The 23554-nt window shown below is 44.4% G+C and overlaps 1 protein-coding gene across 1 annotated transcript in view; it reads right to left on the bottom strand.

Moving 5' to 3' along the window:
• Nucleotides 1–15438, bottom strand: part of LOC107226723 (lachesin-like) — a 138040-nt gene extending 122602 nt beyond the window's left edge. The window contains exon 1 of the mRNA XM_046734403.1: nucleotides 15328–15438. Within this exon, the coding sequence (XP_046590359.1) occupies nucleotides 15328–15397 (70 nt within the window). The 5' untranslated portion in view covers nucleotides 15398–15438. The remainder of the gene's footprint in view (nucleotides 1–15327) is intronic.
• Nucleotides 15439–23554: the final 8116 nt, after the last annotated feature.

The following is a 23554-nucleotide window of genomic DNA, read 5'->3' as shown; positions in this document are numbered from 1 at the left end:
AATTTGTAATTTGTGAGCTAGCTGTGAAACATTGATTGTTTTAAACTTCTTCATTGCTTTAGCCGAGGCGCGCAATACGTTTATTAAATGGAGGCGGCTGTATATAACCTGCGAAGAAAGTTGCGAGCGTAGTAAAGATGCAGAACACACGCGTCTCACGGCTAAATATTAACGACGAGTTATCGCTCGATTTATATTTCAATTTTGTTCAAATTTTACCTCTGTCGTTGCCACTTGAAAATTCTTGTTAAATGCAAGTCTTGCGCGAGGAATAGAGCACTGCTGCACAGACGATCATTAACGTCGAGAGGACTTAATAATTGAAGTTCGACTCGTGTGCGCAGTAATGCGGCTTCAAGTGAGATTGAGCGTCAAATTTATTACTTCAAAGATATCCAAGACGTCTTTTCACGCTATAGGTATACAACGTCGTCTTCGGGAACATTTGACGCTCCAACTTCGAACGAGAGTAAAATCCTGTGAAAACTGAGGCAACCGGTTACTCACCGTGCAGTCCACTTTGTTTCACCTTCTGCATCGATCATTCACACGATGTATTAGAAAATTAAAAATAGAATATCCTTGTTATTTTACAGAGGAGTTCTCCGATACTAAAGATTTTTTATGATCAAAAATAGTCAGAGATGCTGGGGAAGGGTAATGTATTTCTTATCGCGTACATTTTATGAAGCAGTTTCTCGGCGACGGATAGCCGTAGATCAGAAATTTATCTCTGCAGCTGCCAGTAAAATCTATCATAGGATCGAGCCACCGGTGCTGTACGTGTATGGATGTATAGGTATGTATATACACGCCGCTGCAGCGAATCCTACGGTCGATTACTTATTGCTCGTAATTTCCCACGTGTGGTCAGTAATTACGTTGTGTTTTGTTGTCGGTTGAAAAAACGCATCATGTGCTTTACTTCGCTCGCAGGGCATAATTGATCGAGACACGCTCACTCACCGGCTCTGACAGGTTTTTCGATTGAAGTTTCGAGATCGACTTTCGATTTATCGAGTTTCGGTCGCTACCAATATCAATGAGAAAATCTCGCGGCCCCGGCAGCAAGAATACGTGAAGAAAATTTCAAGCCAGAGTTTGGAGCGGCTCAAATACTTATAGCGTGTCCTCGCGAGGGTGCGAGGTAAGGGATAAAAGGTTTCAGGAAGCTGGCAGGGGAAGTTGGGCAGGGTGACTGCCCGATACCGTTAAATCTGTTCCCTTTACACGAACGTGTGTGTTTTGTTGATCTTCAAGGAGCACAATAAATCCGGGAAAAGCGCATGCATGCAGCTCATTTTCAACCTGCATCGCTGTACCGAATTCCTTCAGTTTGCCAGCGCATTTCTCACAACCGGATCCTGTGTCCGCCTGCAATTCCAGCAATTTATTCATGCCTTTGAATTTGTCATGAACGGTGGAATGTCTGCTCCTCGGAGACTTGATGAATTCCGCTTGCGTGTTTTCTTTCAAAAGATGAATTCATCAGAAATCTGTATGATCTTTTTAGTCGCTGTACCGACGATGAACGGCATTTCCGCTCGAGGATCATCGGCGTTAAACATTTCTGCGGAATTGAAGGTTCATAAAATTATACCGTACTTGTAGAAAAGCCGACTCTAAAATCCTTGACAAGCCTTTCGCGGTTGATATTTTAGGAAGCGTTACTCCGTCGCGTGTATACCTACCCCCGTAGTTTGGGTTATTCGCAAATCGGCTTACGACCCCCTCAGCGGACACAGAAAGGGAGGGAAGAGAGATATCCGAGAAAACAGCAGCAGCAGCGGTGCTTTCCTGCGTGTTTTGTAACGAAAATGCGGTTTGTTTCTGAAAACAGGCCGCAGATTTGTTGCTTTACAGAATTACCCATCACCCGTTGGTCGCAAGGAAAGCCGTAACGCGCCTGGATTACAAGGACGAACAGGAATCCTTCATCGTCCGGTCACGGTATCTTCGTTATAAACGCACGATCGCTAATGCTCAAACCGGAAATCAACTCAACCCCGAGTCGGTAATGCGAAAACGACAACCTTGTTTCTGCCTAATGTTTTTAAAACTGCGTGAGTACATGCTCGTGCGAAAATACGTACGGGATTGATAAATCTGCACTGTCATTTATCAGACCTTTATTCGTCACGTAGCGTCAGGACGTCCGTTCGCATTACCTTCCTTGGTAACCGTTACAATAACTCATGTAACTGTGAATTTCACTTTTTTCCAACTGATAGATGGAGATGAAACCGGTTACCTGGCTATTGGACGCTCCATCGAATAGGTCGGCCCGTGACCCTGGAATATCACGACGTTTTTCCTATCGCCCCCGAACCGTGAACTATCGCGATCTATCACTTAACCGGAAACAACATGCGTGGCAAATATCAGGGTCCACCTTCCGTGGCGCCCATAATGCTATCACTTTGTCAAACAAATGGGGAGCCTGACGTTTTCTTCCCGTCAGGTGACGTCGGTTTATGTCGATATTCAGTCAGAACGCCCGATCATTCATTTCGAATACATCTACACTGTAAAAAACTGATGGTGTAAGGTACAACGGTGTGTCAGAAACCAAAAACTACACTCCGAATGTGGTGAAAGAAGAAACGGTATTCAATAATAATTATCAGCACCGTTATGAGTATAAACTACTAATTGACACATCCATCGGTGATGAATGGTTGGTTTTGGTGTAAATTGTGACAGCAACTATTCCATCAGACTGTTCGTGTAGCGCGATACATTTCTTTTCACACTAGTAGAGAGTCGAAAGGATTAATTTGTTCTGACTGGGATAATTCAGTGTAATAGGCTTACGCCATTGCTTTAATACTAAAAGGGAGTTATTACAAATACCATAGACAGCCACCAAACGTAGGCTGACAATCATTTCTCCCGCAAAAAATCGGACTCCAGGGTATAATAACAACCCTGACGAAGCCGCTCATTTCAATTACTTAGGAATTTAACCAACTAACTTTGGTTAACGATAGTATATCACAAGACTCTTACTTGGGTGCGTCGACTGCAAATCTGTAATTGTAACACGCTGCAACGACAATGTGATCAATATTTTTAAAGAAATTTCAATCACGAATATAGCTACTAATTCCGGTAATTCTACACCTCCTGTGTAGCCTCTTGCACGTTGTGACATCAAATTGTGACACTAGAAATTCAGCAACGTGTTAATTTTACACCTGAAAGCTACTCTCCTTGTGACCACGCGCGGTCTTCAATATCGTCAATTCTGGTACAATTTTTTTTTTCTTTTTTTTTTACTGTGAACAAGTTGTCGGTGGGTAGTTATCAATCTTCCAGGAGTGCTTACTAAGTGCTGGATTATTTTGAACAAAAAGGAAATTCAGAACAATCGAGGCTCGTAATCCCATAAATGAGACTCATTTCGCAAGTGTCATAAGAAAAAACAAATTCATTCGTATATGAACCTGCTGATATCGGAAAATACAAATACATGCATGACGAGTGACTACGACACTAGGATTTGCTCGACTTTCTCGAAATTACAACTTTCCATTTGTGCCCTTATTACATCTAGGCCTTCTATTGTTGATGGATTGCTCGTGTCATTGCGCAAAAGAAATCATCGGATTGAAGACATATGAGGTTTTGTAAGGATGATTTATTTCCAGTAACAATGATAGCCTCTCGCGTAATCGTGAATGATCGCAGATCCAGTCAATATCGAAATCTGGCTACTTAGAAGATTGTTAGTATCCATCGGTAATAAACTCAGAAGCTTTTACTGCTGTAGACATGCCATGTATGTTATATGTATAAGAGTTCGAAGCACATGTTTGGTTCCTCCGATTGCGACACATGATTTTACGCCGATTTGTCGACAACTGTAATTCAGAAACGACAGAGCTCAAATGCGACGACGCTATATTAGAACGATTTTTTTGTTTCCAATTCTTCATTGAACTACCTACACTTGTCGTGGATTTGAGAAATTATTCCCAGAACAGTCTACAACGATTGAAATTCCATGAAATTGGAAAATTCTCTCACGGCATTCACGATATTTTTGTGAAAATTATTAAATCAAACTGTAATAGCTATGGCCGTTATGGTTAAACGGTCTCTTCGCGTAATGCGGGATTTTGCACTGTGGATAGAACTGATACCATAACTGAGGAAAAATTCATGCAAATCTCACAAATGGTTCGCGAGATAAGGACACTCCTTTAAAAATACATTTTCCCGTCCCTTATCCAAGCTCCTCTAACCATTCCGTTCGAATTACGTATACCAGATCTACAAATTGTCTACCATAAGGGTATCTCGGTGATCAAATTTCACTCAAGATAGGTTACTCTATTAAAAATTCCACAAAAGCAGAATAACGCCGGAGAGGACGGGCACCTCAATAGAGTATTTCAAAACGTTATTCAAGGATGCTGAAACAATTGCAAGCTCTCGCGTGACGATCCAGGAATACGTAAATCAATTTGCACGACACGAGTTGGTAGCGAGTTTATAACTTCAGGATGTAACACGAGGTAGCAGGAAAAGTAATTTGCAAATAGAAAAAGAAGAGCTTTGTCTATTTAACTCGCGAGTCGAAAGGTGCGGGGAACTCGCTGTTTTCACGGTTTTCCAGCATCATTACACAACCGTGTAACAAACCATCCGGATATGCGCGAGGCACAATCGAATACGAGTAGCCGTAAAGGTGGGTTGTTTTGCAGAAGCGGCTTCCGCTGCGCCTCCGGGTTTCCGTTTCAGGTCCCTCGCGCCTCACCGGCCATGCCCATCCCTCTCGGCGTTTCTCCTTCGTGGTGAACTTAACAAAGCCGTAAAAGAATAAATGGCGCGGTATGCGCGAAGGGAGATAAGTGGTGGGTGCCTCCTTGTTTGCTAATCTAGCAGAGCGGGCCCGGATCATCTGTTGCAAGCTGTTGCGGCAGAGGATGATCGCTAATGGAGTTAGTCTCTACCTCTCTACGGAACGCAAGACGCGAGGCAATCAATCACGCGTAGTCAAACAGAATACTGCGTGACCTCTTTCCGCCTTCCTCTCGACCTTACCCGGGCTTACATTCCCTTACCCAATTTAACCCTGTCTTACCCGCCTTGCCGAGATTCGCCTGCAGTTTTACATTTGCCATCTTTTGCTCGACTTCGGGGATGATTACTTAAAATAACAGGATAAGCCGTGTGCTTATTTTTGTTCATTAAGCTGTCCATTTCCGTGAAAAATAATCAATCCAATCGACACGTCTGCACCGAATTAGGCAGGTGAAACATATTTTTGCCATCAAAACGCCGTGTCAGCCAAAACTTTATGCTACGATGAGCGGTAACTTTTTTAGGGATGTTTCGGGTCTCTGAGCGAGCCTGAAGACCGCATGTTTAGTGTATGATATAAAAATTTTAAACTGATGTATACATACACCTACTCATTGATTTTAAAGTTACCGCGGTTAGGGTCTAAGAACTCTGACAACGACGAAGTCGAGAGGCTATCGCTTTATTCGTTGTACCGTCAGATAGATTTTCTTATTATCGTAAGAAATCTGTATTGTATAAATAATCAACAAAGTGTAACTGCAAGATACGCAGATCAGTGAACTACTTTACTAAATTACAATTCAAATGAAATCGGGTGAATGCTAGCGAAAGAAATGATTGGTGGACGGCAGATATTAAACAAAAGACATTTGTCAGAAATTTTCCCCCCCGTCGGTATATAGGATGAGTGAAATTCATTGTTTCAATCTCCCAAGAAGAAAATTCTCCCTCGCGGAATTCCCACGGATAAGCGAGAGGCTTCGGAACGCGAATATTACATAGCTCGATGTATACACATCTGTTGTGAAGTGAGGCAGTCGTCAGATTGTCCAGTTCACGAGGTGGATGATTTAATTTATCCGTTACGAGAAATCGATATCAGCCTCCGGAAAAGGCTGCTCAGCTGCCTCGATTATACAAACATATTCCGAGTGAAATGGAAATGCATTAAACGAAAACCCATTCATCAGTCGCAAAGAAAAGAGAAGGAGGAATAGAAAGAAGACGAGAAAAAGAATAATTTCATTTAATAAAGCTGACGAATGGATTTAGGCGCCTCGCTCAGTTTCGCGCGTTTTTCTTTCACGCAGATAATCGATTCTCGGTAGTCTTTCCTCTTTTACCGATCTCATTACATACCCGCGTGAATTCAGGCACGGAACGACCTGATACAGATCGCAACTAATTTCTCATTCAGTCAACCATTATCAAACGTACGCGTTACAGTCGATAATGTCTTTGAAGTTGGACTAGCGGCGCTGCTGTGGTCCCATGATGAAATCCTGTTCACGAACCACGCTATCCACGCCCTGCACCGAAGCGATAGCCGTCCAACTCTGCGGTTAACAAATTAACACGTTTCATCAGGGAACATTCTGCTCCGCGAATGTCCCGCCCTCGTCAGCACTTTGACAATTCGTACGGGACGAAACCGATCGCTGGTAAATCTGCAGGGGAAGAAGTCGGACCGTACAGAAACAATTAATTACTCGTCCAATACTTTTCCAGCTCACGTTTCTATACGTGATACGTATTGTACACGTAAGCGCGAAGCTGTGACGAACTGCAAGTTCGTACATGAAGCACACCGCACGCGTAACGAAGTCGGCAATAACTAGCAGCTATTCTACTCGTTGCATTGTCGGAACCAGATTAATCAGCGCAGCAGCTCGTACATATATTTCATATCCATATACACTTGACTTCATTTATGAGATAAACTTTGCCCATTCGCATTCCCGATCCTCGTACCCTTCTCCTGTTACAAACGCAAATACCAATGGGGCACGTACCATGCATTAGCTACCGTGGCTAGCAACACTGACTTACATTACACTACCTTATACGTGCGGTGCACTGGTTCCTTACATTTTCAGTAAGTACCTGCAACGAGCGCTTGAAACACGAGTGGGATACGTTCTGTTAGGAGGTATTGGTCAAGTTTACCGTGAACAAAACGAAACGAAACTCAAGATGACGTAATCCAACGCCACGTAACGTAACGCAACGTAACGTAGGGTAATGATCGGGCGTAGTAATGAGGACAAATGAAGTGGGTGAATTATACGCGAACGTCCCTATGGGAAGCAGGTACTCGCTCGCTCATGAGTTATTCATGGGAGTCTATCATAGCCACTCCATCCAGATTGTGAGATTAATCGCGCGCGCAAACTCCTTTGCCGGGTGGCTCGCACGGGTCGACGTATTCATTTGGCGCGAGGCGGAACAGTGAGATGTGAAGTGGGACGAAGAGGAGGAGGAGGAGGAGGAGGAGGAGGTGAAAGAGGAGAGGGAGCTAAGGACCGGGAATGATGGATGCTGCGTTTGGATAGCGTTACTAGTCACTTCGGTTTCCCCCCAATTAGCGCCACCCCCGAAATGACTCGCTTCGCCTACGAGTACCCCTCTTATCTCTCTTTGCTGATCTCTTCTTTTATTCCCCGTTAATTTCTGCCATCTCAATGTCTCCCCCTTTGACTCCATTCGCAACGCCGCCACTCTTTCGAAAACATGGTATCACATCGTACTCGAATAATCGGTTTCGATTTTTTGATTTTAACGACAACCGTCAAATTCGCTTCAAACAGTGTTTCTGTACCACATCTGAAGTACATCCGCAATCAGATCCTTGAAATTCCACGTGACGAGTTTCTTGCTCGTCGTCAGGAACGGGAGTCTTTAGTGTTTGCACGGGCGGACTTTCACCTGCCAAACGGATCTTCGAGGATCGGTGACTCTGATGGCTAAATTAATACAGCAAACACCTTTCCACCCTCAGTCATCGCTCTCCCTGAAGGTGTGCTCGGGGTGTCTGGCGCCAGGATGCTCTCGAGAACGTCAGGCGCTCTCCTCTTCACTTGGCGTCCCCGAGCCATGTTTTACGCATCACAGGGAGCCCTTCAAGTGTCTTATGAACAAAGTACCCAATGACGGCTTTTCCGGGAGCAAAGTAGCTTTTGCAGCCAAGTTCTGAGCCTGTTGCTATTCACGGAGAAGGAGGGTGGTGGCGGAGAAGGAAGGGACAAAGGGTTTGTACACGGGCGTACAATGTTTCACTAATAGGGACGTGTAGCTCATTTCCCTCCCAAAAATGTATCAAATATTTTTATTCCTCTAGTTATTTTCGCCTTCCGCCTTGCCCAGCCAAGTTGATTGTCTGTTGCACTAGACGGTGAAATATCAACATTGTGCGTATCACTATCGTACTTTCAAATTTGGATTAATACGTGTGTAAATATGCAGACAGCATCACTACGTTTGATTTTTGACTGATTACTTATATGAGTAAAAAAAAAAAAAAAGAACAAAAAGTCGATGTCAGCAAACCCGAGGGCTGTATTTTAACGAGCTTTCGTGAGATTAAATTTTTCATTTTCTATTTATAAACGGACCAAAACCTTACGTTCGTGGGAAGTGAATTACCTACTCACTTGTACCAGATTTGATCTGTTACTTCGGATATTTTTATTTTGCCTTTTTTTTTTTTTTTCTTTAATCAACGTTTTACGCAACGAACACATTGGTCACTTCGTTTGGTTATAAATAATAATATATGATACAGCTTCGCCAACATTAAGTTGAATCCATTCCCAGTTTCATTTTTAATAATCACGGGGACATTGAGGTTTACAGGGATTTATACCTCGCGACTCATTGCAACGAGTCAACTTCCGTGTTTCGTGGCAGGATGTTTGCTCAAGCTTTTGTAAATGCCGACTCGTGATACAATGGAGGGTATACGCCTTATTCCTACGCCCCGTAAACATCAACCGAGAATTTGATGGTAAATAAATTACGTCGCAAGTTAAGCCTCCTCTCCGTCGACTATTGTCCAGGTGTTTTCTGGTGAAGTTTGAGAGCCTCGTTCAAAGGGGCTACTGCAGGGTTGTACCGCGTGTTTTATGAGTATCGTACCTACCCTACCATCACCCACACCACACATCCAGCCAGCCAGCGAGCCAGCGAGCCAGCCAACCAGCCAGCCACGTCTCGTAAAACGAAATTGGGGTGGTATTGCAGGTAGTCGATTAACTCGTCGCTTTACTCCTCCGGACCTCATCACGGGCCCCTCCACCGCTGCCGGTTCCTCGGGATCGTCGTCATTGAGCTTTGGATTAATTTTTATTAGGCTTCGCAGACGGAGCGATTTGCCAAACAAAGTCCAAACCAATTGCATTATATCACGAGAATTGAATGAAACGGCGCGGCGCGAGATGAGAGCTTCGCTGCACGGGCATCCACGTTCTCTGCTCCACGCACGCTTGTGTATCATCCGTGCACCTATAGACACAAGCCTGCCTAAATCCTTGGTAAATATTTGTCAGGTTAGGCTAACAGCTTCGGATGGTTGCCAGGGCTGGTCCGGACTTTGTTAAAGCCTTTCCAGAACTCGTGTACTACAGTGCGCGGTCTACACTCTTGCGCGTACCTTCGTACCCCATCTCCGTCGTGGACCCTAAGCGAGATATCCGCAGATGGGTATAACCTCTAAGTGGGTTTGAATGCCTGCCGCGGTATACCGGGTTATGGTGCTTTTTTCCTTATTCCCTTTTTTTCCCTACCACCACCGCTCTTTTACAGCTTTTCAAGGGCTTCACAAATCGGACGCAGGATACGGTATAAAGGAACAGATTTCTGTTCCTTCGCGACCACTTTTATTCCCACCGCCTGCAACTACCACTTCAACTTGAGATTTTTTGTCACCATTTACGGAACGACCAAGTCTGAACGAAGTTCGGGCGGACGACGAACGTGCATGCATACATAGGTATACCGTACATACGCGTACATATGTAGGGAAAAAGTCACACTGTCCCGCGAAAGATATAGATAACTTACGACGAAAACTTGCAGTGCAAAACTATGAAAAAGTAATTCTACCCCGGCGGAGCAATTTCACGAGCAAGTGCCGCGCTTGTAAATCCGATTTGGAACGGCGATTAAGGCCGCTTTAGCGTTTCTTACCCATGTTTCTTTTTCTTCTTCTCCCTTTTCTTCTCAGGTTCTTATACTATAAATCCTTCTCCTCTGCGCACGTTGCTCAAAGACACAAATAGCATTTCTATACCTGAAGGTATTCCTCCTGCATCGCCAATATATATATGCGTACGCACGTGTGTGGTTGTGCATAATGTGCGCAGTGTATGAACCTTACGGTGCCGCGGTGGGTAAATTTTCGAAATCAGTGGAAAGCCAAATTAGCATCAATACAAGTGCCACAATCACCAGCAATGCCGGAGGCGGCCAGGCGTAACACACTGACAAAGCTTCATGCAAATTGAAGACAATTAGAAATTTTGGCTCAAAGCAACGCCAAGCAGCGCTAACACCAGGAAGTAGCGTGTACTTGCGATTTGAGTTTTGGTTGTGGGGAATTCCGCTCCTGAAAGGGAGAATCAGAGAATCTCATCCCTGGCAACGGGTAACGTGACCCCGGATGAACTGCGGCGACCGCTTTGACCGGGTTGTCTGCTATGGCGCAAATTTGGCTCTGTACACCGCCGGCCTGTGTACGTACTTGGCTGCCATGCGTGTTACGGGTTTTCTACAGCGCCACTTTGACTCCGATTCGTCCGATACGGGCAGAAGTGACGGGAGAATTTACATACGAATGAAGGTGTAATCACCAATTTATACGACGATAGTTAATGGAATAGTAATAGAATTATCATTGACTGAAAATTCGGACGATAATCAACGTAGTTCAGCAATCGTCGGTTGTCAGAATAATTAACGATGAAACACCGTCACCCGGTTTATCCATCTACGCTATAAATACGGAATTTTCCCGACGTTTATGAACGAATAAACCTGAAATTCCACTATACTATAAATGAAAATCCGCGCTCTGAACTTTTATCTCATTACCCTGTATCCGTTGAACCGAAAACACGGTCGTTCAACTCGAACTGTCATAAATACGCAATCGAAGATGCATTTACCTGAACTGGGACACCGGAATATCTCGCTATGCATGATAATATCATATCATAGGTGTATTAAAATAACAGCGCTACTTTTATCAATACTACAAATATACAGATATAATTATATTGGTCTTCAAATTTCCTGGCAGTATATTCGAAAATTAGTTTCCAACAGCTGCACGGCTGGAAGGCGAAGTACAGACGTGAATTGTCTCATCAATGTTATCCAATGATTAGAGCTCCCTGTGGGGATATTCGGACAAAAGGTAGCATTTCAATATTTTAAGCTGCACGTAGCGTTAAGGACGCAAGGACGGTAATTGAGGGTTTCAAATGTAAGGCTGGCATTGAATCATGGATGCCACTGACAAATTCATTCTATCTTAGTCTGCATCATTCATGTCGCAGGTATAAGCCAACAGATTTTCACTTCTGATAAATTTTCCTACAATTAGCCCGCATAGAATACCGGATCTTCAATAATTCACAAGAGTAATTGTACTAACGACGTACAATTATTCCTGGAAATAATTGATATCGTAAGAATGTGAAAAAATAATAATTCGCCGTGAAACATGGGAGAAAAAAATGCATCTGGATACGCATGAAATGAAAAATCACCCTTCGCGCATCCCTTTCCCCCGAGTCGCGGCATGTCTTTGAAAATGAAATGGTTCCATCAGCCCAAGTCTCCCTTGCATAATTTCACAAGGGATAAGGAATGAAGTGGGTGATCATCATCATGGCGCACGTATACGCGAGGGCTATAATTGAATGAAGTATAAAATATTTAAGTGGCTGAAATTACGTTGTAGCAGCGAGGTGGGTATGTATTTAAAGCGCAGGCATTTGTCGTCCAACGATCGTGAAAACTATAATACTCCTCAGCGACGCATCGTGTATTAACGGTTGAGAATGGACCACGAGGAAGCTTAGGGACATGAAATAAAACAAGCTTCTCCTGCACATAATGCGCACAACTTGAAGAAACAGTCGCAGATTACAGTCGCAGCACCAATTTTCCATTTTGCAAAGAGTTTCAGCCGCTCGGGTACGTCATTTGCCACACTTGCCGGCCCCGCTTGCAGCTTTAAAGCCGTACGTTTCGCTCGTGCCGACGGCGTTTACTATCCACCGCAGTAAAAACATTGAAGTGTTATCACGAACACGGAGCAAAACTGCCCGAGCTTTACTTGCACATATGCGATGAACAAGGAGACTTTACAGGTGAAAAGCCAGTCATCGAGCCAAGCACCACTTTCTTCCCTTCCACAGGTTACAGCTGTTCCGGTTCCGAGGAGGTATCGCTGCGCGAATATTACAGAAGTCGAGACGTCGCGGGTATGAGCCGCGTAAGCCCCGGAGGTTCCTGACATCGCCGGACATTCCGGCAGAAATATCTCGCCGTCGCGCATCGCCCGCTTAACTTCTTTGTCGAGGCTCGATCCGGAGCAGATATCTTTTTCCGCTCCTCCCAACTCTCGGGGTATAAATCTATTACGGAGCGCCGACATTCCGCGGGGGCTTGGCATGTTGGCTGTTGTTCAAATGGTCTATCCGACAATAAAAAGCGATGCACGTCTCCTGGAAATCCTCTACTTCCGCGAGATTTAAACGCACACCCCCAACCCGACCCGCGGAGCTACGTCTGTCCCTCCATCCCTCCGTCTCGCTCTTTTTCTCCACTTCCTCTCGTCCTTGTTGCCGTCACCACCGCGCGGCTCTTCTTCCCCCCCCCCCCCCCCCCCCCCCCACTGTCCTGCTTTCCTCCTCCTCCTCCTCCTCCTCCTCCTCCTCGTCCTCGATCCCGGCATCCCTTCCTTTCCGCGCCGCTTCCACTACTATCTCTACTCCTTTTTCAATGCAGGGAAAGAAACGTGTTTGTGTTTGGACTCCGGCCAGATAATCTACGGCAATAAATTTCTCTGTGTACAATGCCATGTGATTGGTTTTATCTATCGGCACTGTGCGGTGGTGGGTGGCGAGGAAGGCTCGGACCCGGTACAGGCACCTAGATTCCGACCGCTATCCACGTTGCACGCATCAAGCTTTCGCCCCGCAAATCGACTCGAACCGGAATGATTTCTCTTCCATTTACTACCTCCTATCTCATCCTCGGAGTGAAACTTTCAACGGGCGATTCGCGCTCAATGCACGCCGCTTCACTACGATTCGGAACAATGATTTCGGTGCATATCGATCCTTTCTACTGTGTCCTTTATTTACTACTTTTATTTTTATTTGATTGTTTTCTTTTTTACACGCTTACGGTTCGTAGTTCGCCCCGATTGCTCGGGTATGTTAATTCGCTTAATGGTGCGGTGGCGCGTTGAAAGTTAAAATAAACCAGTGATGTACCTCTACCTATCCTGCACCGATCCCAAACTAACTTTCTGAGCGCCTCCTATTTAAAGCACGTATGTTCGTTATTGGGCAATAAATTTTGATTAAAGCGGAGAGGGAAATTTGGTCGGATACTGACTTCTAGTTTTCCCCCCCGTTAGGTTGTGGAACTTTTGAACCGAACCGGTTGTTGTTAATTCGCTAATGTTACTATAACCTGACCCCAAGCTTTGCCGTCGAGAAATTATTGCTTCGTATCGCCCGATGATGGCACTATACGTTACACCATTTACAATGTGCCGTATGTTTCCTGCAGGTGACCATTAGCCTTAATCGTAATCGGTGTTCAGCCACGAGTATACAACAACCTTCGCCCTTTCCACCCAACATACGCATCCGTACAGTTATACATCGAAAGTGTTGTGCAAATTGATGTCGACACTCGTTATAATTCGAGTGCAAAGATTTCATATTCATTATGTCAACGAGATAGCATGAAATATTTTACCATTCAAACAAACGTATTTCGATGGTGTAACGTTGGTAAAAGTAGGAACGCATAAATTTTTGCGAACGCCTGCGTAACTCGTGGTGAGATATGATACGAAAGTGAAAAATTTGTGAAACGGTTGAAACAATCTATTTCTGAATTTTGTGACAGGCGGGATCAGTTGGCGCGATCCACGTTGGGGTGTGTAGGCAAAATTTTATGATTCATGGGATCGCGAGCGTAAGAGATTCGGCGAGTGGAACAAGGTTGCAAAGGATCGAATCAATCATCCGCGTCGTTTGATTCGATCGATCGTATCTAGGAAAGTGACCGTTGTCAAAGTTGCGTTGTGAAACCGCACGAGTTAACTTGCGGTAGCTGTATACGAAGTTCGATTGAAACTGTTGAAGTAACGACAAAGCCCCAATTCGGCAAATACGTTCCGAAACGTCGCGATGCGGTTTCGTGCAAGGAAACGCACTCTAAGCACGATGGCGGTGTAGCGGGGTGGTGAAATCCTGAATGCGGTTTTGCAGCTGGATCCTCGAGCCGAACAGTGAAAGGAGTGAGTTGGCAGAGAAGTTGTCGCGCGGTTCTCTCGGCATTTTCTCTATGCGAGGAAAACAGGGTGTGCAGCTGGCGGTTCACTCTTTGCGGAGAATAAGGACAGTTTTTCACCTCGCTACCTCTTTTAATGTCGCATGCGCGAGGAAAACCACCCTACTTCACCCTCCGACACCCACATCTCCACACGCACACACACTCACTCACACACTCACGCACGGCTGCACGGCCGACGAAGAGAGGAGAACTCCCGCATCTTGCCGGCACACAGTCGTGGCGCCAACGGCGAAACTTACTGTCGTATCAATACTACGGTATCCCCATTGTTTTCCCGAGATAACGTACGCGCCGAACTCTATCCCTCTGCGTATCTCGCACTCAGCACAACCCGGCGTTGAACAATCGGTGTAACTTGACAACGCGCAATCGCGGCCAGCTCTTCTGGCTGATTGTAAGTCAGAAATTCATGGCCCATAGTCGAATCTCCGTGATTCGTTGTGCGCGGCGACTTTGCACGAGCATGCGGGCGCCCACCCCTGAATACCGTTGTTATTATACGTCTGACAAATCTAAGGGAAAGGGGAGTGGGTGAAAGGGCCGACACGCGGGGACCAGACGAGATTCTTGAGAATTGCCGGAATCCGGAGGTAACGCCGAGGGGGAAAAACACCATCGTCGTAACATCGCTGAACCCCCGATGAGTCACGTAAACTGCATGTGACGAAAATTCGCGAGTCACGATCGAACATCCCCGCAGGATACGAGGTCGTGGAATGGAGCAAAAAGCGCGCGACAATAGAAATATATTCGTCCGATATTCTGCGGTTATCGTGGAATTCTGTTGGTTTTTTTTCTCTCTCTCTCTTTATTTGGTCGTTCGTTGATGTTTATTTTGTTTTATTCGAACCGAAAAATTTGGAGTCCTCTGCAGGTAACGAGGAATTAATTTATAGAATGAATATTTTCACCTACCTTTGACACAAGGTACATAAGCCAGCCACAAAGTGACACTGAAAATCAGGAACAACTTAGTTATGGTCATTTTTACGCAGCATTCGATTACAACATTAACGCGACCCGGAGTTCAGACAGTGACTGGCTCGTGGATCGCTGTTCTCCAGGAATAACGCGAAACGCATGCGTCCTGGCCCACGTGCCAAACTCTTCCACCCCCCGACGTCCGTCCACCTCCACACCCACGATCACCTGAGAATTCCTATACGCGAATTGGAAGGCACATGCGAAAGTAGCACCCTAACCATTCTCGTAACAAAAAAGAAAGTAGTTTGCGCTGCATCGTCGATCCGCTTAATAAGATTCGCGAAAATTGTGCAGGGATCGTAATATACACTCTCGAAATTATACCGTACGGTGGATTTATGGTGTAGTTTGATACTTGCAAGCGTTTGCTTTTCCGAGATTTTTTCACCCCCTACCTCTCTCCTTAAATTTTCATTCGTATATTATTCTTCATTCTTTTTCTCCTTGTTGCCTTCCATTTTTATTCCTTCACTCTTCTTCTTGTTTTTTTTTTAACAATTTAACTGCGCCGAGTTGAACCCTGGTGAAAATTTCGATGAGTTATGATTTTCTCATTTATTCCTCAGCAGTTTACCGCGAGTCTTGATTACCGCAGGATTACGCCAGCCCGCGTTCTCCGGGATTAGTGTTACGGAGCTGGCGGACTTTTGAGGAAAAAAATCTGTTTGTATCAAGGGGAAAGAAAACGTCGGCGGAAAAAGAAAAGCGTCGCGATATTTTTCCCCTCCCCCGTGGGTAATATCAATCGGTGTACAATATCCGATGGGAATCCCATTACTTGACATACTTGTTAAAAATATCTCAATTCCCACGAGGGTCGTACTTTAACACCCGAGTTCACTTTTTCTCATTTATAATTTTCACACGATCCTCACAGTGTCGATTTACTGACAGACATATTTTTCTAATAATCGTGACTAAGTCGAAGGCTTTAAAGTTGGAATCTTTAATGTGCTCGATTGCTCAGACGACTAATGACCAAATGTTCTTGCATAAAAAATAGCCGTGTAAAATACCAAGACCAAGAACTAGAATGCCATTATTGTTTCTTAAAAGAAGGCTGAATCACACGGTCAAGATAACGCGAGTAATAATTCTCAGCGGCAGCATCTCACGTTCTTGGAAACCTCAACCAGAATACAAACGGTCGGTGGTAGTATCTTTAATGGTAATATACTCGAGCTTCTTTCGAACACTTGAAGCGTCAAGAGTCCAGCTAATTCAAATAAACTCCATCAGGACGTGCTTGCTTAGCAGCAACGATGAAATGGTACCGAATGGTCGCATTTCTCTACATTACCCCAACTATCCTCGCTAATAAGTCTCTGAAAGCAACGGTTGAACCAGTTATCAACGTCCGTTTGCGGCTGGCCGGTTTCTCGTCGGACACACGTCATCATCTCGATTCCGTTCCGAGAGTTACCCACTCGCGCCGCTAATTCCAGCCGTACATCGTATCCTACATGATCGCTGCCATTCCCGTGTTAAATTGTACGCGAATACCAAACGACGCGGCATTTGGCGTTGCAGCTTTAATCAAGTTTCGTCGACGACGCCCGCAAGCCCGCGGAGCTGAAATAATCCTAGAACGTTATAACCGGGACATATCTGTCTTAACAGACATCCAATTTTACTTAACACGTGCTTCGAGCTCGATGGGGTGCATGCAGCCAGCACGTCTCGGAGATACGTGCAAGTGTGCGCTCTGAACGAGCTGGGTGTTGTCAGCTCCGTTGCCGTTGCCGGTTCCATTCCGCATCTAGTTGCTCCCACACTCCTATAACTCCTTTTCACTTGAATGTGAACCCTGTGCAGCTCGGTTGTGCGGTTTGCTTGTGAGTCTGGTATGTAATCAAGGACTTCCACATTCCGGAATCTAGACAACTCATAGAAGTCCCGAAAACGCAAGTAATTTACATTTGTTCGTGGGTACACTTTACATCCGGCTGTTACACTCAACGGTTACACCTATGACGAGTCAAAATATTGCTGGCCGACTGTCGATGGAGAAAATTTTGACAATGCATCGAGTGCCTTTTCGAACGAGGAAATCCTTTCCTGCAATTGGACTACTTTCCATCACATCGTGCACTCATTACAGAACGCGTTTGAGACTCGAAAAGGTTGTGCTCGAGATGTCGTTATCGGTAACGACAGCTCGTTGGACTTTGATCATACATTTCCAAAACTTCTTTCTTGCACGAGATGAAACGGCGCTGGGTATAATAATAAAAATCAGAGGATAAATATGAAACACGAAGTAGATGTTACGTACTTAGCAAGGAGCCGGAAGCGGAAGCAGCTGAACCGGTAGATAGTGTATTTCAAAAACGGGTGTGAAACAAAAGAACATCTCACTTATTGCCGTGTCGTCGATCTGCTCCACTCTCCTTCTCTCGCTCGCGGGCAGTAAACTTTGAAGGCAGAAACTTATAGTCGATACCCAACCGTACATACATATTATATATATACACCTACACATACAGACTGATGCTTCGAACACATTTAACGTTGTTTAATAAATCATCATCCTAAACTTTTTCACCGCGTTTTCAAAGAGGAAAAAATGGGCAATCTTGGACATACACCAGCGGTGTCTTCCTTGTGAAAAATACCACGCCTTGATTCCATTGCCTGAACAATATAACAATTTCTTCATTTATTCTAACGATCAAACCGCTTCTGATTATTATCGCCAACAGAGTAAATAAGGTTCAGCGATTTGAAATGATTCTGAAATCACTAAATTGCGTGAATTAGGAGTACTCGAAAGTGACAGCGAACTGCTTTCTGAAGGGTCAGAAGAGCTCGGAAACGATCAATCGGACGATGGGAACGAAATAATTACAATAATTAAATGAGCATACAGCAGACTGGAGGTAAGAAGGTTTTATTCGACTATATTTAATCCTATGTTTCTGCATCGAGGGTAGCTTGTTTAGCCGCTTCGTTTTATTCACGAAGTTAGTTGTATATGCAAATACTTAACTGCTTTGAGATGACTTCGAAGCGACCTCTAACTTTTTTCCACCTACCCAGAGACATCAAGGCTTGTTCTACTCGCAGTGGCGGGCATCAGAGGAAAAAGTTCAATCTATTTTTTCTTTGATACATTACGGAAAAGTATGCAAAGAATGGTAGGTACGTTCCACGAGCTGGGTTGTAATTAAATCTTACATAAATATGAACAAAGGTTCTTGCGTTATTTTCAGCTCTTTTTTTCGTATCTCATGCTCATCGGTAATATTCTGTAGATTAATTTTCAACAGATTCGCTTTATATTAAAATTATCCAAGATATAACTCCAAGCTTCCAAAAGTTCGCGACTCGCGAACATTGAGCATATTCATTATCGACCAGTCGATCAATTTTGCAAGCTTTACTTTCTTCTGGCCTTAAGCAGCGCGATCAAATGACAAGATGAAAGAAAACGTGTTGCGGGCTTGAATGGGGAAGCAATGAAGACAGCGTTTGTTTGAAAGAGTCGATCAATGATGACTTTTCCTCGATGTGCTCTAAGGATCTTCCGAGCGACTACCGGCATCCGGTGCTCAAGTTTATACCCACCTACGATCAACAATTTAATTAAATTTCGAAGCTGTCCTCTGCAGTTGGCTGCACTGTCTCAGAACAATGCATGCAGTTTGTCGTGATATACATCGTTGCAGACCCCTTAAATCATTCGAATGCGTTCAATTACATCCGAAGCCGATGGTTGACGGTAATTTGTCTCGTGTAGCTCTGCGGTATATATTCAACTGATCGGTATCTGATGCGGTGGCAAAGTCCTCAAGTGTTCATACAAGTGTTTATCTTTCGAGAAAACTGTTCGCCACTATGTTATATGTGTGTCGTAATTGAGTTCATAGGATTCCTTTTCCCGCCGCTCGTTCGTTATGGCTGTAGAAATTACTGTACTGCGAGGATATAGAAATGTAAGGTTCGATAATACGGGGATAAGGATGAAAAGCAGGGAGAGCTTAATCGAAACTTTAGGTCCTTAAATCTGATCGCAAGGTTTGTGTATGTGTCTGTGTGGGTGTGTGTGTAAGCTGTGACGAAGCGAAATGATAAAAGCTTCTTAAACTTCTTCTGTAAACCGGGGAGAATCGAGTTACAACGTTATTGAATGAAGGGGGTTAAATTATGTCGCTAAAGAGGAAAGGATGAAAACTTTATATGACTGCGGGGTGAATCATTTTATCAAACACGAGCCAAAATAACCCCAGCAGCGTGTAATCCTAATCGTAATTGACTTGATATCTGCAACATTGTTAAATCAAACCCGTTCAACTCGAGACTAGGTCAGTCGGATTTTTTTTCCTGGAGTGAGCTGTATCACGGACACTGAGGGAAGCGAGGGTGAATAAGATATTCGACTGTGGCCTCGGCATCAACGCTCGAATTTCAACCCTTGGTGAGGACCTATTAGTCTTCGAGGCACGAAAATCACTGTGATTTTACGGCGGCCGAGTCTATACAAGTATACGGATGTCTTTGAACCAAATAGTTACTGATTTTCTCAAAGGCTATACAAACGTACAGTAAACGATGAACGTACCCGTCTCGCCTGATACCGCGAAAAACTATGCAGCAAAGAATATCAGTCGTCGGTTCTCGACTGTTTTCGGAAATTTTACCGAGCTGAATAATCATCAAAAGCTGATATTCCGAGAAACACTGCAAGCGAGGCATTTACAGTGCATCCTTGCGATTAGTTGGTATAAAATTGTGAGGGAGGATGGGATTCCCTCCAATACCTGCCACGCTGTATTCGGGAAATCGATACTTCGGTTATCGCCTCTATATTGGTAGAAGTCTTAGCAGGTTAATCAATGGCTCTATAGATATCGAGGGGAGAGCCACCACCACGCGCCTCGATGCCACGGTTCCACTATCCCGGTGTTCCTCCTCGGGTGGTGCAATCTGTCGATGACATAGCTCCCCGTCTTTTGTGGAGAAACTAAAACCCGGCGAGAGAAAATTACCCAGACAAAGAGAAGGAGAGGGAAGATGGTGGTAGCAGAAGGTAGGAGAGCGTTACACGTGAACTGCACAGGCGTCGCTATAGCTCCCGCAGACTCCAAGAATCGGTGGATCTCGACGGTATTTCAGTAAAGTATCTCCGAAGTGAAATGAAATGTAGAGGGAGAGAGGCGTGACTCGAAGCCGTATGAGCTGCGCCAGATGTTGCAATATTTACGACAAGAAAGTTAGATAGCAGATTTTAGACGCGATACCACTTAATAATCCCGATGTCTACCAACCGGAAGATCACTCACATTTTCCGTTCTCCGAATCTTATTCCGGAACAATCGATCTGCGTTTGAAGTCTGACTTGGATTTTTTATCGCAGAAGGAATCAAATAGTTATTTTTTACCAACAAGCCAACAATCAACCAATTATATAATACAAACTAGAATTCAAGTTCCGTAATTGATGGTCGGTCGCTGTCGAGTTTCTTGCTCGAATTTGAATTCGGACTTCCGGCACCGACTTCTGTCCACGTATATACACAGTATACACACACCACGTAATACGTCCCTCGCTAAATTTTCCACCACTCCTTTCACCCACCCATTGTTCCGGTATATAATACGCACAACTATACAGATGTATACACATATATAAATACTTGTTCTCCTCCGTACTCTCTTAACTTTATATTTGCCGGCTTACTGCTCTGCCGAAGCACGTCCGTAATATTTAGTCAAGAGGCCCCTGCTCGCCGGAAGTATAACGTCCTACACCGCGCGTACTTTCACACGTGTTTGCACTCGCTCTGTAACAGCTATGACGTATCCCTAAGTCAAATATTTGCCCCCTATAGCTTAACTAATACATGTCCGATTCGAAATCGAAGTTACGGTTATATCGACATCTTTTTTCAAACCCACGTGCTTACGCTGGAACTGGTAAGAAGGTTCACCGTCTTCGTATTCATTTTTTTAATTGTTGGCGCTGGGGCGACTGGAATTTGACGACGTGATGCCGGCTGCGTCGAGTGGAAACCCGCGCCACGTAATGTAGTGGCGGTAAAGCCTTGCGCCGGCATAGACATTTTACCCTTGGAAGATGCATGGTCTTTGCTAATATGACGTTTGAAATATGGCGCAACTCGGCGCGGCCGAGTCGGGAGGGAGACCTGCGGAAAGAAGGGTGGTGCAGGGCGGACGGGCGAGGCCGCCGGAGAGAAATGCCTCGAGAATTATAAAAGCTCGGAAGCTGGAGCTTAAGACTCGTCGCGCGGGTTTGAATATCGTTTCAACTTGCTCGCCCGTGAAAAGGCCTCGGTAGAATGTTCGTGCCTTATGTTACACCTGGGTGCAGGCGCAAATCGTCCTAAATCGGAAACGATAGTCTGGAGCCCTGCTGATCTCAGTTTCGGAAAAGTTTCGGTCCTTGGCGACGACGTGATACTTTGATTTCTCCGCCCGCCAACCTTGCCGATCGACGTTTAACGAAATCTCTTTCCTCCACAATTTTCATCCCTCTCTTGCATAAGTTCTCAACGTTACTTATTTATAGGTATAATACGCGCAAAATCGAGGCTCATGGTAATTGGTGCAGATAATCGAATCGATGCCGATCATTTTTTACCGATGCGTGTTCTTTCTCGCTTTTCTTTCCGTCGCCGAATTGCTAACCTTGTGTGATATAAGACGTACAGTCTAACGACGAGAATCTTCCATCCTGATGGGATCGTGTATCACGATTGGATCTAATGTTCGGTATATATCTTGCGATTCGCGTGGGCTTTGGCTGCGTTTTTATATTTGAATTAAATTGGAAACCCGATTCGACGTCGCCCTCCCGCGGAGAATCGGAATCCGAGAATTCCGAAAAAAGATCTGCCCTAGCTACGCAATCGCGGTTCGCGTCTGTGTGCTGGCTGCAACAGTATCAACAACCTCTAATCATTACTCGAGTCTTAATCGATGTCAGCCGGGTGTATTTTAAAAACTAGATTCACTGTATTCGGGTATTTAAAGTCAGCGTCGTTATTTCGTAGACAAAATGTCTGTTTTACGTAATTTCTTTGCTGGTTTAAAAAGGCATCATCCCCAGGCGGGCTGTTCAAGGAATATTCTAATCCATATCCTTGGAACCATTACATAATTTGCTGCACCTCGCTTTTTTTTTATTACTCCACATAACCGATATGTAAATAATATCGTTTCATGATTTTTCCCGCTCTTGGAAAGGTTCGCGAATAACGCCTGTATTGGTAATCCTTGTCCTGAAATACGGCCGGAAACTTTTCACCGAACATATATCATTATCGAGCGGTGAAAATCGACAAATTAAAGAAGGTTGACGTGGAATTCATTTTATCATCGGGAGTGGCTGACAACTGTTGGGAATCTCGTTGGACGTGCTGAGAAAGTGAAATCAAAAATTCCCCGGGCACGAACTTTTGAAACATCGCTCCGCGTTCGTGACGCCATCTATTTTCTCCATCCACCCAACACTGACTAAAATTTACACGTGTACTTGCGTAGCTGATATACCTATTCTCATCAATTTTAATGCGTTTAATCAGACTCCCAGGAACAGGTACGAATTGTTCATTTGTCAAGTTCAAACGAAATTTGCAGAAATCTAAATGAACTATTACGGTTTTTATTTACGGGCTAGTTCTTTCTATCGTGTCACGACGTATACGTGATATTAGAAGTTTATGAAACTCACGTGAACCTATTTGCACCAAATCTCCATAACAGATACTCAACTAATTTCAAACGAGCATTCATATGAGAACGGCGTTTGTCTTGGGTTTATTATTATATAAATCACGACCGAAAAAAAAATAGACGGAATGTCGGAATCGTCAAGACAATTAGAAATAGTTAACATGCCCAGGAAACTTTCACCATATCAAAGTTTTTTTGATCCGCAGTCTCATTCCAAGGGTGAAGCAGTGATTTCTCTGTCTTCACTTTCGCCAAAAAGTGAAACGCATGTTTCTTTTATTTTTGGTTGGAACTGCGCGAGATTCTGGCTTGAAAAGTATGGATTCGGAGTCCAGGAGTTCAAAATCAGAACACCTTCAGCGGGTGGTTTGCAAGCATTGTGCGAGGAGTTAACAGTTTGCGCCACAATAACGCAATAACAATGCAATTAAGAAAACTTTGGCACGGGTTGTCACTTCAGATT

This window comes from Neodiprion lecontei, chromosome 3, assembly GCF_021901455.1.
Source record: "Neodiprion lecontei isolate iyNeoLeco1 chromosome 3, iyNeoLeco1.1, whole genome shotgun sequence".
Lineage (NCBI taxonomy): Eukaryota > Metazoa > Arthropoda > Insecta > Hymenoptera > Diprionidae > Neodiprion > Neodiprion lecontei.
This window is presented reverse-complemented; position numbering and strand designations above follow the sequence as displayed.